This window comes from Diabrotica virgifera, chromosome 9 (assembly GCF_917563875.1).
Source record: "Diabrotica virgifera virgifera chromosome 9, PGI_DIABVI_V3a".
Taxonomy (NCBI): Eukaryota; Metazoa; Arthropoda; class Insecta; order Coleoptera; family Chrysomelidae; genus Diabrotica; species Diabrotica virgifera.
The window spans coordinates 6,904,133-6,917,684 of NC_065451.1; the positions used below are offsets into that span (position 1 = coordinate 6,904,133).

The following is a 13,552-nucleotide window of genomic DNA, read 5'->3' on the forward strand; positions in this document are numbered from 1 at the left end:
AATCATAGTAATCAAAGTAACGAATACTGTAAATGATTACTTTATACAAAATATCTACCTACCTACTGAGAAATAAGATTCTCGATATGATTACTGGTACTCACATATAAAAGTAACAAAAGTAATCATAGTAACGAATACTGTAAATGATTACTTTATACAAAAGTAACGATTTGTAACGAATACTCGAAAGTAACTATAATCAACATCACTACACACTACCTCTCAAAATCCGACTTCTGAAGTGTTATGTATTACCGGTTTTGTTATATGGAATGGAGGCGTGGACAGTGACCGCAAAATTAAAGAAAAAAGTAGAGGTCTTCGAAATGTAACCTTACCGACCTATATTACGTATATCATGGACCGAGCACGTGACCAACGAGGAGGTACTACGCCGGATAGGTAAAGAGAGAGAGAGGTAGGAATAACTATAAAGAAAACAAAGTTGGAATACTTGGGTCACGTTATGAGGCACAGTAAATACAGAGTACTGCAGCTAAGTGGAAAGAACAAAGATGATCTTCAAAACACGAAAGAAGAAATGGATTCCCCCAGAAAACAATGACCTCTATGAAGATAGACTAAACAAACATATACAAGACTTAGAAAACGAAATAGAAGACATCGAACTAGCAAATAATCTCATTACGAAGGCACTAAAAGAAAACGAAAGGGAGTGCTGCCCGACGGTCGTGACCCATAAAGAAAAACTAAGCCAAAATACCAAAGAGTTACTAAGTAAAAGAAGACAACTGACGGAAAAATACGACTCCAACTACACAACACTGAGGAAATTAAATAAAGATATCCACCGATCAATCCGAAAAGATATAAAAGAAAACACTACAAGAGAAATATCTCAAATAATTCAAGAAAACAAAAGTTTAAAAGTTTTGCGGCGAAATACGAATAACATTGGCAACAAAAATATGTACAGAATAAGAAACAAAGACAACAACATTGCTACGGATACAACCGAAATCCTTAAGGTTGTCGAATCGTTTTATCGCGAAATGTATGAGAGCACCACCGCAAGGCAAGATCAGCCCCTTCCCAAAATCACAAACCAGGGATCAGAATTAATGCCAGAAGTATCACCATACGAAGTTTAAAAGACACTTTCAGAAATGAAAAATAATAAATCCCCTGGCGATGACGGAGTAGTGACCGAGGCAATCAAACAAGGTGGAAATAAAATTATCCAGGTTTTGGCCAAACTTTTCACCGAATGCATTTACCAAGGAAAAACCCCTTCCCAATGGAACAATGCAGACATTGTTTTATTGCACAAGAAAGGTGACATAACAGATCTAAAAAACTACCGTCCTATCAGTCTGCTATCACACATATACAGGGTGCCCAGAAACTCTACCGACAAACGAAGACAGGATATTCTTCAGATAATTTTAAGATAATTTAACCCAATTCACTTAGTCCAAAAATGCTTCCTAAGCGAGCTAGAGCTCTTTGAAGATGGCGTCTTGTAATTAGTTTTTCTTAAATACCTCCAGAACGCTTCTATTTAGAAAAACAAAAATTGGTACGCGTATTTATCTTCAAGATATAAATCCAATCCATCCATTTCAAATTTCTAGTACCTACCGATCATAGCTGTCCGTTTTGGGTAGGGCAACGGTTATTTTATCGCATAACTTTTTTATCTTTAACTTTTATGCATTTATAACATTGGATTATTAAATTGTGAAGTATTCTAGTACCAAAAGGTACTCTTGATTTAAATCGGTAGGACATACCGTGTTCCAGAAAAATCGATTTGAAAATTTTTCGCTTTTTGAATTAAAAAAAAAATAAAAAAAAACTGTTTAGAAAAACGAGAACTGGTACATTTATTTATATTCCAGAGGTAAATCGATTTCATTAATTGCGAATTTCTAGTACTGGTCATAGGCTTCCGTTTTGGGTAGGTCAACAGTTATTTTATAGCATAACTTTTTTTGTCTTGAATTTTTGAGCATTTTTGACACTAGATTATTAAATTCTGAGGTATTCGAGTACTAAAAGTTACTCTTACTTTATGTTGGTAAAATACTTCGTTTTTTGTTGAAAAGTTCTTTCAATTTTTTTTCAAATTCCAAAAACGAAAAACTTTCAAATCAATTGTTCTAGAAAACGGTGTGTCTTACCGACTTAAAGCAAGAGTACCTTTTAGTACTAGAATACCTCACAATTTAATGTTCCGGTGTCAAAAATGCATAAAAGTTAAGGACAAAAAAGTTATGCGATAAAATACCCGTTGCTCTACCCAAAACGGACGCCTATGACCGGTACTAGAAATTAGCAATGGATGGAATCGATTCATTTCTGGAAAGTAAACAGGCACACCAATTTTCGTTTTTCTAAATAGAAGCGTTCTGGAGGTATTTAAGAAAAACTAATTTCATGACGCAATCTTCAAAGAGCTCTAGCACCCTTTAGAAGCATTTTCGGACTAGGTGAATTGGGTTAAATTGTCTTCAAATTATCTGAGGCATCTCCTGTCTTCGTTTGTCGGTAGAGTTTCTGGACAACAAAAATTATCAAAAAAAGACTGTAGGCTAAGTTAGACTTCTATCAGCCTAGAGAAAAAGCTGGGTTTAGATCCGGATATAGCACTAACGACCACTTACTGGTAATAAAAAACTTGATAGAGAAGTCGGCGGAATACAACAAACCATTGGCACTGATATTCGTGGACTACGAGAAAGCGTTCGATACCATAAACCAGCAGAAAATGTTAAAAGCATTGACAGAATGCCGAATAGACCATCGCTACACTAACATGATAAAATACATCTACCACAATGCAACGGCTAGCGTAAGACTCTGTGATCAACAAACTAATAAATTCTGTATGCAGCGAGGAGTACGGCAAGGAGACACCATCTCACCAAAGCTGTTTACAACCCTTTTAGAACACACTTAACTTTTAAGAAGGCAGATCTGAACGAATATGGTATCAATATAAATGGAGAGAAGCTCAGTCATTTGAGATTCGCAGATGACATCGTCCTTATAGCCGATCGTATGGATGATGCAATAATAATGTTGAACACGTTATATCAGGCTTCCTTAGAGGTCGGACTAAAGATTAATATCAACAAGACGCAAATAATGACTAATCTGGTGTTAAATCCTAATATTGTTGTTGATATCCGGTTGGGAAGAGATAACCGGACGTGCGAGCTCCCACGTCGCATAGGATTAGCCTGGGCAGCGTTTGGTAAACTGAGCTATGTATTTAAATCGGACTTACCTATATGCCTGAAAAGGAAAATCTTTGACCAGTGTGTATTGCCTGTACTCACTTATGGAGCGGAAACATTAACACTCACAAAAAAGGTAGTGAACAAGATTCGCATAACTCAGAGGGCTATGGAGCGCCAGATGTTGGGTGTCTCCCTGAGGTATCGAATCCCAAACGAAGAAATACGTCGTAGAACAAAAACAACGGACGCCGTCGAAAGAATCGCGTCGCTCAAGTGGGATTGGGCGGGACACGACGCCAGATTGTCAGACAACCGATAGACAAAACGTATTGTAACGTGACTATTGTAATTACTTATAATTACAATAAAACTAACGGTTCGTATTTATATACGACTTTATTATTTATTTATACAAGTTTACTTTACAAACTTTAGCTTAAGACTAACTCTATTTACAAATATGTCCTATTTATATATGCGATACAGATATTCCAGAAATATCTATATATCTCCAGCTATGTCCATGTGACCGCTTGCACGTCATCGGCGCTGCATCGGCGTATCTCGAAACATCGATAGTGTTCTGTCTGTGCGGAGACGGGAGCTGGTATACGAGGGTAGGTCAATAATTATTTTGTTACACTGCTCCCCTCTTAAGATCTGAGCGTCCCGATCAGCAACTCTAGATGGCCCAGGATGGCGGAATCTACAGGATTCTCCAGCTCTGCATACACCCCTAGAAAAGAAGTAACAGTCTACTGTCTTTGAAGGGTATGACATCTTCGGGTTCATGCAACACACAGTAATCCGTACGCCAGTTTCTCTGAAGATCACTTCCAGCATGCTTCTCACAATCTTCCAATCCAGATTTTCTACTGCATGGCCAATTTTTGGTAAAGCCAAATCTTTGATGTCATAATTACAGACCATTTTCTTCAAATTAGTTAGAGCACGCCATATGTTCTCGTAGCTTGGCGTGTCCGTATAAGACTTCCTGGTCACTATATACAGCAAAGATCGAGGACCATCTTCCAATAGCAATACTCTTCCAATTTTAGGTTGTTGATTCCTTAACTCGTCCAGGCGGCCGAACTTTCTATTGAATACGGACGAGATTCCTTTAGTCATCTCGAGGTCTTGTGCAACACAGTGGGCTAGAGAGACGTTTTCTGGAACACCAAACAGATCTTGCTGAACTTCTGTGGTCACGCCGAATCTAGCACTCTTTCTTTCTGCGTAATTTGACATAAATTCCTTAAAACTTGGCTGTGGTGCATCTTTCATCTCCTGTTGGAGGACTCGGGCTTCCTCTGTTTCATTTGAGCCAGCATATGGTGCAAGACGATTTATGTGAATAACTTTTGGTTTACCGTTTGGTAACTTCTTAATTCTGTATATTACGTCATTTATTTTCTTCTTAACTTCATACGGACCTTCCCATTGTCTTTGCAGTTTAGGACACAGGCCTCGACGACGTTGTGGATTATAAAGCCAGACAAGATCACCTACTTCGAAGCTTTCATTCTTGCAGCGAGAATCATATTGATCTTTCATTCTGTCACTGGCTATCTGGATGTGTTGTCGGGCAAGTTCATGAATGTTGTTCATTCGTAACTTCAGGCGGTCTACGTATTCTTCGCCTGCAACATATTCCTCGGAAGGTCTGCAGCCAAACTCTAGGTCGCAGGGCAAACGAACTTCACGACCCAACATCAGGCAGGTTGGTGTTTGACCTGTAGTTTCATTCACGGCCGAGCGGTAGGCCATCAGGAATAAATGAATGTGTTGGTCCCAATCTCGCTGATGTTCAGATACAACTTTGGACAAGTGTTTACCCATCGTTCGGTTCATCCTCTCGACCATTCCATCTGATTGAGGATGCAGGGGTGTTGTTCTGGTCTTATTGGCACCAATCAATTTACAAACGTTTTGGAAAAGAGCTGACTCAAAGTTTCGCCCTTGGTCGGAGTGGATCTCCAAGGGAACACCAAATCGGCTGAAGAATTCTTTAACAAGTACCTCTGCAACGGTAGCAGCTTCTTGATTCGGTAATGCATAGGCCTCGGTCCATTTCGTAAAATAGTCCATGGCTACCAGAATGTATTTATTTCCAGCATCGGTTTCTGGAAATGGACCTGCAATGTCGATTGCTACTCTTTCCATAGGACTTCCAACATTGTACTGTCTCATGGGTGCTCTCTTTTTACCAACTGGACCATTACCGGATGCACACAGTTCACATTTCCGGCACCATCTTCTTACATCATCTTTACAGTTCACCCAATAGAACCGTTCTCGAACCTTTTGCAGAGTCTTCGTAATACCAAAGTGTCCACCTGATGTACCGTCATGCAACTGACGCAATACTTCTGACACTTTACTTTTAGGTACAATCAACTGAAGCTTAGATTCTGTACCATCATCGTTCTCAAAGGTTCTGTACAGAAGATCATCTTTTAGTATCAGGCAATTCCATTGGCTCCAGTAGGCCTTGACTTCCGGACTACATGCACTAATGTTTTGCCAACTAGGTCTCTCACCTCGACGCATCCAATCCAATACTCTTTTTATACATGGATCGTCTTCTTGGGCTTCTTGTAACTGTTGTGGCTGCCATTGCTCATTAACGACGGTGGTTCGTCTCACGGGGCAAAATCGTTCCTCTAATTTGGCACAGTGATTACAATTTGCACTGCATGGTCGTCTCGAAAGGGCATCAGCATTTGAATGAACTCTTCCGGCCCTGTGTTCTATCTCATAATCATATTCTTGAAGTCGTTCTAACCATCTTGCCATCTGGCCCTCTGGATTACGGAATTGTATGAGCCATTTTAGAGCAGCGTGATCTGTTCGAAGAAGGAACTTTCTGCCGTACAAGTATTTATGGAAATGTTCGCAAGCCTTCACTACACCCAGCAGTTCTCTTCTGGTAACGCAATAGTTTCTTTCTGGTTTCGACAGGACTTTGCTGAAATAAGCGATGACTTTTTCCTGTCCATCCTGGATTTGTGAGAGAACAGCTCCTATGGCACTGTTGCTAGCATCGGTATCCAAAACAAATTTTCCTGCCTGTCCCGGGTAGCTTAATATCGGTGCACTGATCAGAGCCCTTTGTAGTTGTTCGAAAGCTTTTTGACACTCCTCACTCCATGTATATTCTTTGCCCTCCTCCGTCAACTTTGTTAGGGGCTTGGAGATATTGGCAAATCCTTTGACAAATCGTCGGTAATATGTACATAGGCCAAGGAAACTTCTAATTTCATGTTTATCTTTTGGTACTGGCCAATCTTTAATTGCATCAATCTTTTCAGGATCAGCTGTTACACCATTACTCGATACAATATGTCCTAAGTACTTAACTTCTCGTCGAAACATGTGACATTTCTTCGGACTTAACTTCAAGTTCGCTGCCCTCAATCGTTGAAAGACGTCTATTAGATTCTTGGCATGTTCATCAAAGGACCTTCCAACCACAATTACATCATCCAAGTAAACCAGGCATGTTTTCCATGTTAGACCTCTTAAAACTGCCTCCATTAATCTTTCAAATGTGGCAGGGGCATTACATAAACCAAACGGCATAGCCGTAAACTGCCAAAGCCCTGATCCTATCGAAAATGCGGTTTTCTCCCGATCGGCTGGCTCCATGTCTACTTGCCAATATCCACTTTTTAAATCGAGTGTGGAAAACCAACGAGAACCGGAGAGAGTATCCAATGTATCGTCTATTCTGGGCAAAGGATAACTATCTTTTTTTGTTACCGCATTGAGCTGGCGGTAGTCGATACAAAAACGCGTTGAACCATCTTTCTTCTTTACCAGAACTACTGGTGATGTCCATGGACTGTTCGATGGTTCAATTACCCCTTGTTTGTCCATATCCTTGATAATCTCTTCGGCTTCATCTCTTTTCGCAAATGGAAGTCGTCTAGGCCGTTGTCTGATTGGCTGAGCGTCTCCGGTATTTATTTTATGCGTTACTATGCTTGTTTTTCCCTTATCCTTCGTGTCAATAGCAAAAACATCTTGATACTCTATCAGCATAGATGTCACTTTTTCCGTTCGTTCATGATCAAGATCTTGGCATCTTTCAATGATCATCTCAACAAGCTCCTTTGGATACTTCGCCTTCGATGATTTCTCATTGGTATTCACAGAGCAAATTGAAGCCACGGGAACACACTGCCCGATCAAAGCTCCTCTACTTAACTTGATAGCAGTTTCCCTTAAATTCATAACTCTTACAGGGATCGCATCTCGAACTTTTACCAAAGTTTTCGCCGTTAGGAACTCGACATTATCCACATCTTCGACCATCCTTAAACTTCCCTCTCGGCAGTGTCCATCAAGCATGGTCATCAGAATTTTCTCACTATTACCGGGTATGGTTACGTCGCATGTAGTAAGTAAGCGGATGACATCTTCTTTGTCGTCGTGAAAGGGCAACTCTTCACCATTGATCTTGAGAACTCCATTTTGAACATCCAATATTGCCCCCACTTTCCTTAGTACGTCCATCCCCAATATGAATTCGTCGGAGATCTCGGCAATTAATACTTGATGTTCAACTGTGGTCTGGCCAATGGATACTGACATATTAGCCTCGCCATATGTATTAATTAGCTCACCAGTCGCTGTTCTAAGCTTTACTGTTGCAGGTGATAATTTATTATGGTCTCGTACTACATCTGGACGTGCGATAGTTCTCGTTGCACCTGTATCCACCAAAAATGATCTACATCTATTACTGATACGACCTTCGATGTATAAGTTGTGGATTCCACCGGAGGACGTAAGGTTGACAGTTACTATGGGGGCTCTAGTTCTCGAGGTCGGCAGTTGCCCCTTGGTGTCGACCCGCTCTAGTTTTCCGACGGCTGTACGATCTTCTTACAATTACGACGAATGTGGCCTACGTCTCCACAATTCCAACATCTAGGCTCGCGTCTCTTTGGCATCTGATTACTTAATACTCTCCGTATAATTTCCTCCAGACGTTCATCGTTGTGTTCGTCACTTTCTTCAATGGTTCTTACTCTATGGCCTCGTGAAGTTTGACTAGCCGTTTCGTGTTCCAATGCAATAGCAAGTGCTTCATCTAAAACTTTCGGTCTTGCTAGTCGTAAAGCTTTCTGTAGTTCATTATCTTTCAGCCCATTGACGAAGGTATCTACTGCAATTTCTTCTAAAACGCTGTCTGGCACCTCTGGATAAGCCAACCGCACCACACGAGCCACATCTGCTTCAAATTCTTGCAGATTCTCACTTGCTCGTTGACTTCTACTTCGCAGTTGTGCTTTGTATACTTGTTGTAGATGGGCATCTCCATAGCGTTTTTCTAGACGAGTGAACAAGGTCTGGTAACAATTTTCTTGACCCTTGGGAATTGACCTTAATATATCTGCAGCATCACCTCGTAAAGCAGCAGTCAAGGAAACAGCCTTTTCTTGTTCGGTCCAATGATTGGCGGTCGCAATAGCTTCAAATTGTTTAAGGTATATGGACCAAGAGGACTTTCCATCAAAGGGTGGTAATTTGAATCTCATATTATGCGACGTTTCGTCTCTCGGTAGTTCATCTTTCACCACAGGATCTAACGCTGCTGCATTAACTGATGGTTGTACTTTTGTATCGGTTATCATGCTCTCTAGTTGTTTGATCTTTTCTTCTACGGTCTCTACACTTTTCTGCATCTTATCGAATGTTCTAGAAACTTCTTCAAATTTCTCGTCGTTCTGTCTACAAACTTCTTCAAGTTTTTCGTTGTTTTGTCTACAGACCTCTTTAAAAGTTTCGTCAATCTTTTGCGAAACACTTTCGAATTTCTCATTGTTTTGACTACATACGTCTTTAATTATTTGAGAAGTCTCATCGAATCTTTTAGCAACATTTTCGAATTTATCGTCGCTTTTTCTACAAGTTTCATCAATCTTTTGAGAAGTCTCGTCGAATCTTTTAGCAACATTTTCGAATTTATCGTCGCTTTTTCTACAAGTTTCATCAATCTTTTGAGAAGTCTCGTCGAATCTTTTAGCAACATTTTCGAATTTATCGTCGCTTTTTCTACAAGTTTCATCAATCTTTTGAGAAGTCTCGTCGAATCTTTTAGCAACATTTTCGAATTTATCGTCGCTTTTTCTAGAAGTTTCATTGATCGTTTCAGAAACAGTTTTTAATTTCGATAAGATTGCTTGTTCTGCTGACTGGAAGTGGAACGTCTTTGGGTCTTCTCCGTTCTTCGTGAGGACATCCTCGAGTCGTGCTTGTAGGACTATCTTGAGCCCACTGCTGTCCAGATCCCGTTCCTCTAGCTGTTCACGGAGCTGATTTACTGTAAGTTCTTGTAGCAACATCTTTGGTCGGCACACACGTACTTTCCAAAATGTCTTTTAACAGTCTTTCCGAATACCGAACAATCAACGCACTTTAACTATTCCCGACGAATAAAGTCCAAAAGTCTTTTAAAGTCTTTCCGAATACCGAACAATTAACGCACTCCGGTTATTCCCGACGAATAAAGTTCAAAAGTCTTTTAAAGTCTCTCTGTAATTCACTTATTTATATCGCACTAAGTTAACCGAACACCGACACCAACTGTAACGTGACTATTGTAATTACTTATAATTACAATAAAACTAACGGTTCGTATTTATATACGACTTTATTATTTATTTATACAAGTTTACTTTACAAACTTTAGCTTAAGACTAACTCTATTTACAAATATGTCCTATTTATATATGCGATACAGATATTCCAGAAATATCTATATATCTCCAGCTATGTCCATGTGACCGCTTGCACGTCATCGGCGCTGCATCGGCGTATCTCGAAACATCGATAGTGTTCTGTCTGTGCGGAGACGGGAGCTGGTATACGAGGGTAGGTCAATAATTATTTTGTTACAGTATTGTCGAGTAGAGACCACGAGAAGAAGCACTACGGAGCAGAGGATGACCACCAACCAGATGGGCTGACAATCTGAAGCGTATTGTCGGCAACTGGATGCAAGCCGCACAAAACAGAGAAAGATGGAAAGAGCTGAGGGAGACCTATGTCCAGCAGTTGACGAGTACGGGTTGATGATGATGATGATGACTACAGCTAATCATCCAAAGGAAAATAGACAGCAGAAGTAAAATGACAGAAATAGACAGACGGCAATGGTTCGGATTGTCATCTGCCGAACTATTCAGATTTGCCATAAACAAACTCAGAATAGCCATGTTAATTGTCAACGTTCAGAACGAACAAGGCGCATGAAGAAGAAGAAGTGCGTTGAACAGAGGAGGACGCATCAGATGGTAGGATAAAGATAACTACGTTCAACACACATAGTCGTTGGGTAGGATAGGAATTTATCCTACCCAACGGAACACATTCAGCTCACCTATTCAGATGGTTAGCTATCCTCCGTTCAACGCACAGAGAAATGAACTAATGGATTTCCGTTCGGTCTATCATACTGTCAGAGACAATATAAGAACATGTTTTGTTGAATACATAGGCGTATTCTAGACTAGAATACTCTAGATCAGCGGTTCTCAACCTTTTTTACTCAGCGACGCACTAACGTACTCCTTACAGATTCGCGACACCCATATATGTACAAATTTTTGCTAGTGGTATAGGCTAGTGATTATGTATTTTATAAAGGAACTACAACGTTAACAGAGTTTTATGGTTTCATATAGTCAATGGACCTCTATATTTGAAAAAACCGCGGAGTGCTACCATTTAAATTGGTGCGTTTTTGAGAAAGAGGTGAATTAGTCCCTAGGCACAGGGCGTATTATGGTGAGTTCTATGCACATTTAGTGCAAACACGTCTATAGGAAAATTATACCAGGTTAAATTTACTATCGAAATATTACATTTTAAAGTCAAGAACATGTTTTTTACAAAAATATATCCAAAAGAAAAGCAAGAAAAAAACATGAAAGATAAAAATTGTGTTTTTTGTCCCATAACTTTTTTCCACGGGGATATAGGTATAGGCATTGCGTCACAGAAAAAAAACTTCCATCCTTCTTCTTTAAAACGGCGTTCAGTAGAAGTCCCTATGATTTACAATTTCAAAATATGATTTTTCAAATTTCGCCACTCACAGCGATTTTGGGATATTTTCCTTGTTACTTCGCAAACATTGTTCTGTAACTTTTTTCTACGCATTTCTAGGTATACGCAATGGTACATTTAGTAGAAAGAGAAGTCAATTAACTTTAAAATGTTCTATCGTAGAAGTCCGTATGGCTATATTTAAGCAAGATATGGTTTTTCAAAATTTTATACTTTTAATGATTTTTGATATATTTTACGATTATTTTTAAATTTCTCATTATAACTTTTTTTTGTTATATATTTGGGTATATGTATTGTGTAATAAAAAGGAAAGCTCATTTTCTTTACTTTAAAATGGTGTACTGTAAAAAAATTCTAGGACCATTTTTAAACAAGATATGCTTTTTCAAAGTGTGACATATACACATGCAATAGTTGGAACCATATGGAAAACTTTTTTAGTATTAATTTTATGAAAAAAAGTTATTCTTTATAAAATGCTGTGCCTAGTCTGAAACCTAAAATGCGATCATCAGATATAAAATTTTATTAACAGTGTACGAGGTATGTTAAAAAATATTAATTTGCTCAGGAGTAAAGTATCTTTATATGTCACAATATCGAAAAATATTATTAAGAAAAATTATTTGGAATTAAAAATTATATAATATGCAATTATATTCTTCTAATTGAAAAAAAATAAAAAATTTTAAATTTTTTTAAAATTACGGATACTCTTGGATATCCTGCGGATATCTTGTTTAAAAATAGTCCTAGATTTTTTTGGAATACACCATTTTAAAGTAAAGAAAATATGCTGTTTTCTGTTATACAATGTATATCCCTATATGTACAAGAAAAAAAGTCAAATTGAGAAATTTAAAAAATAATCATAAAAATATCAAAAATCATAAAAGTATGAAACCTTGAAAAAGCAGAACTTGCTTCAAAATAGTCAAGCAACCTTATACAATATACCATTTTAAAGATAATTGACTCCTATTTCTAAGAAATGTACTATTGCATATGCCCAGAAATGAGTAAAAAAAGTTACAGAACAATGTTTGCGAAATAATGGGGAAAATGGTCCAAAAATGCTGTGAGCGGCGCATTTTGAAAAATCCTATTTCGGAAAATATAAATCCTAGAGACTTCTACTAAACGTAATTTTAAAGAGAAAAAATGTAAGTTAATTTCTTCTGAAGCAATGTCTATACATATATACCCGTGAAAAAAAGTTATGGGGCAAAAAACAAAATTGCTTTCTTTCGTGTTGTGTTTTGCTTTTCTTTGGAATATATTTTTGTAAATAAAAATATTTTGACTTTAAAATGTAATATTTCGATAGTAAATTTAATCTGGAACAATTTTCCTGTAGAATTCTTTAAAAAGTGCATAGCACTCACCCTAATTCACCCTGTGTCTAGGGACTAATTCATCCATTTTTCAAAAACGCACCCATTTAAATGACTATATGAGACAATAAAATCCCGTTAATGTTGTAGTTCCTTTTAGCTCTCTTATTTTGAACATAATCAATAGCCTAGTAGGTAAGTACAGATGAATATATTAAGCATATTATTTTTTATTTCGTAAGAACATAACAAGAACAATATGCATTATTGGTGTATTATAACAAGTAAAAAAATATAAATAAAAATATCGTATTCGTAAATCTCGCGACACACCTGATAGGTTCTTCCGGCACACCAGTGTGTCGCGACACGGTGGTTGAGAACCAATGCTCTAGATGATACAAAGTATTATTACCTTGTCGCAGGCTAAAATTGTATCCAACACCTTATCTGGAGTCATGTGGACCACGTGTTGCTGGTAACATTTTTCTCTCAGTTCTCTTGGTAGACTAGCAAATGATCTACTCGGCCAAACTCGTACAAAATATTGAGTAATCCAATGCAAACAGCTGAAATAGAAAATGACAGGATGTTTATATGAAAATACAGATAAAATATTATGCTTATTTCGATGCATCTCTTTACTTCGACTACCTTTTAAATGACCACTAGACTCAGGTATTTTTTTATTTTCGAAACAATAATTTTCAATAAATTTAAATAATATACAACACGTGCTCGCTTTATAAGTTTTAGAGCCTAACTGTCTAGTTGCAGCTGCACAGGTCAGGCGTCGCTCGTGTTGTTGCATACAAACGAGTTTCAGCTCAAGTACTACTAGTCCAGGGCGCATCTGCTTTGAGATGGACGTTGAGAGATGACTCAAATTTTTTTGCAGAAATTGCTTGAAAATAACTCAAATAATAA

At 38.1% G+C, this 13,552-nt stretch overlaps 2 protein-coding genes across 2 annotated transcripts in view; both read right to left on the reverse strand.

Annotated features, from left to right (window-relative positions):
• The window catches only part of LOC114325602 (heat shock protein 70 A1-like), a 517,012-nt gene that overhangs the window by 184,228 nt on the left and 319,232 nt on the right, over positions 1-13,552 (reverse strand). The window lies entirely within an intron of this gene.
• Positions 1-13,552, reverse strand: part of LOC114325604 (uncharacterized) — a 242,432-nt gene that overhangs the window by 17,179 nt on the left and 211,701 nt on the right. The window contains exon 5 of the mRNA XM_028273707.2: positions 13,041-13,194. Within this exon, the coding sequence (XP_028129508.2) occupies positions 13,041-13,194 (154 nt within the window). The remainder of the gene's footprint in view (positions 1-13,040; positions 13,195-13,552) is intronic.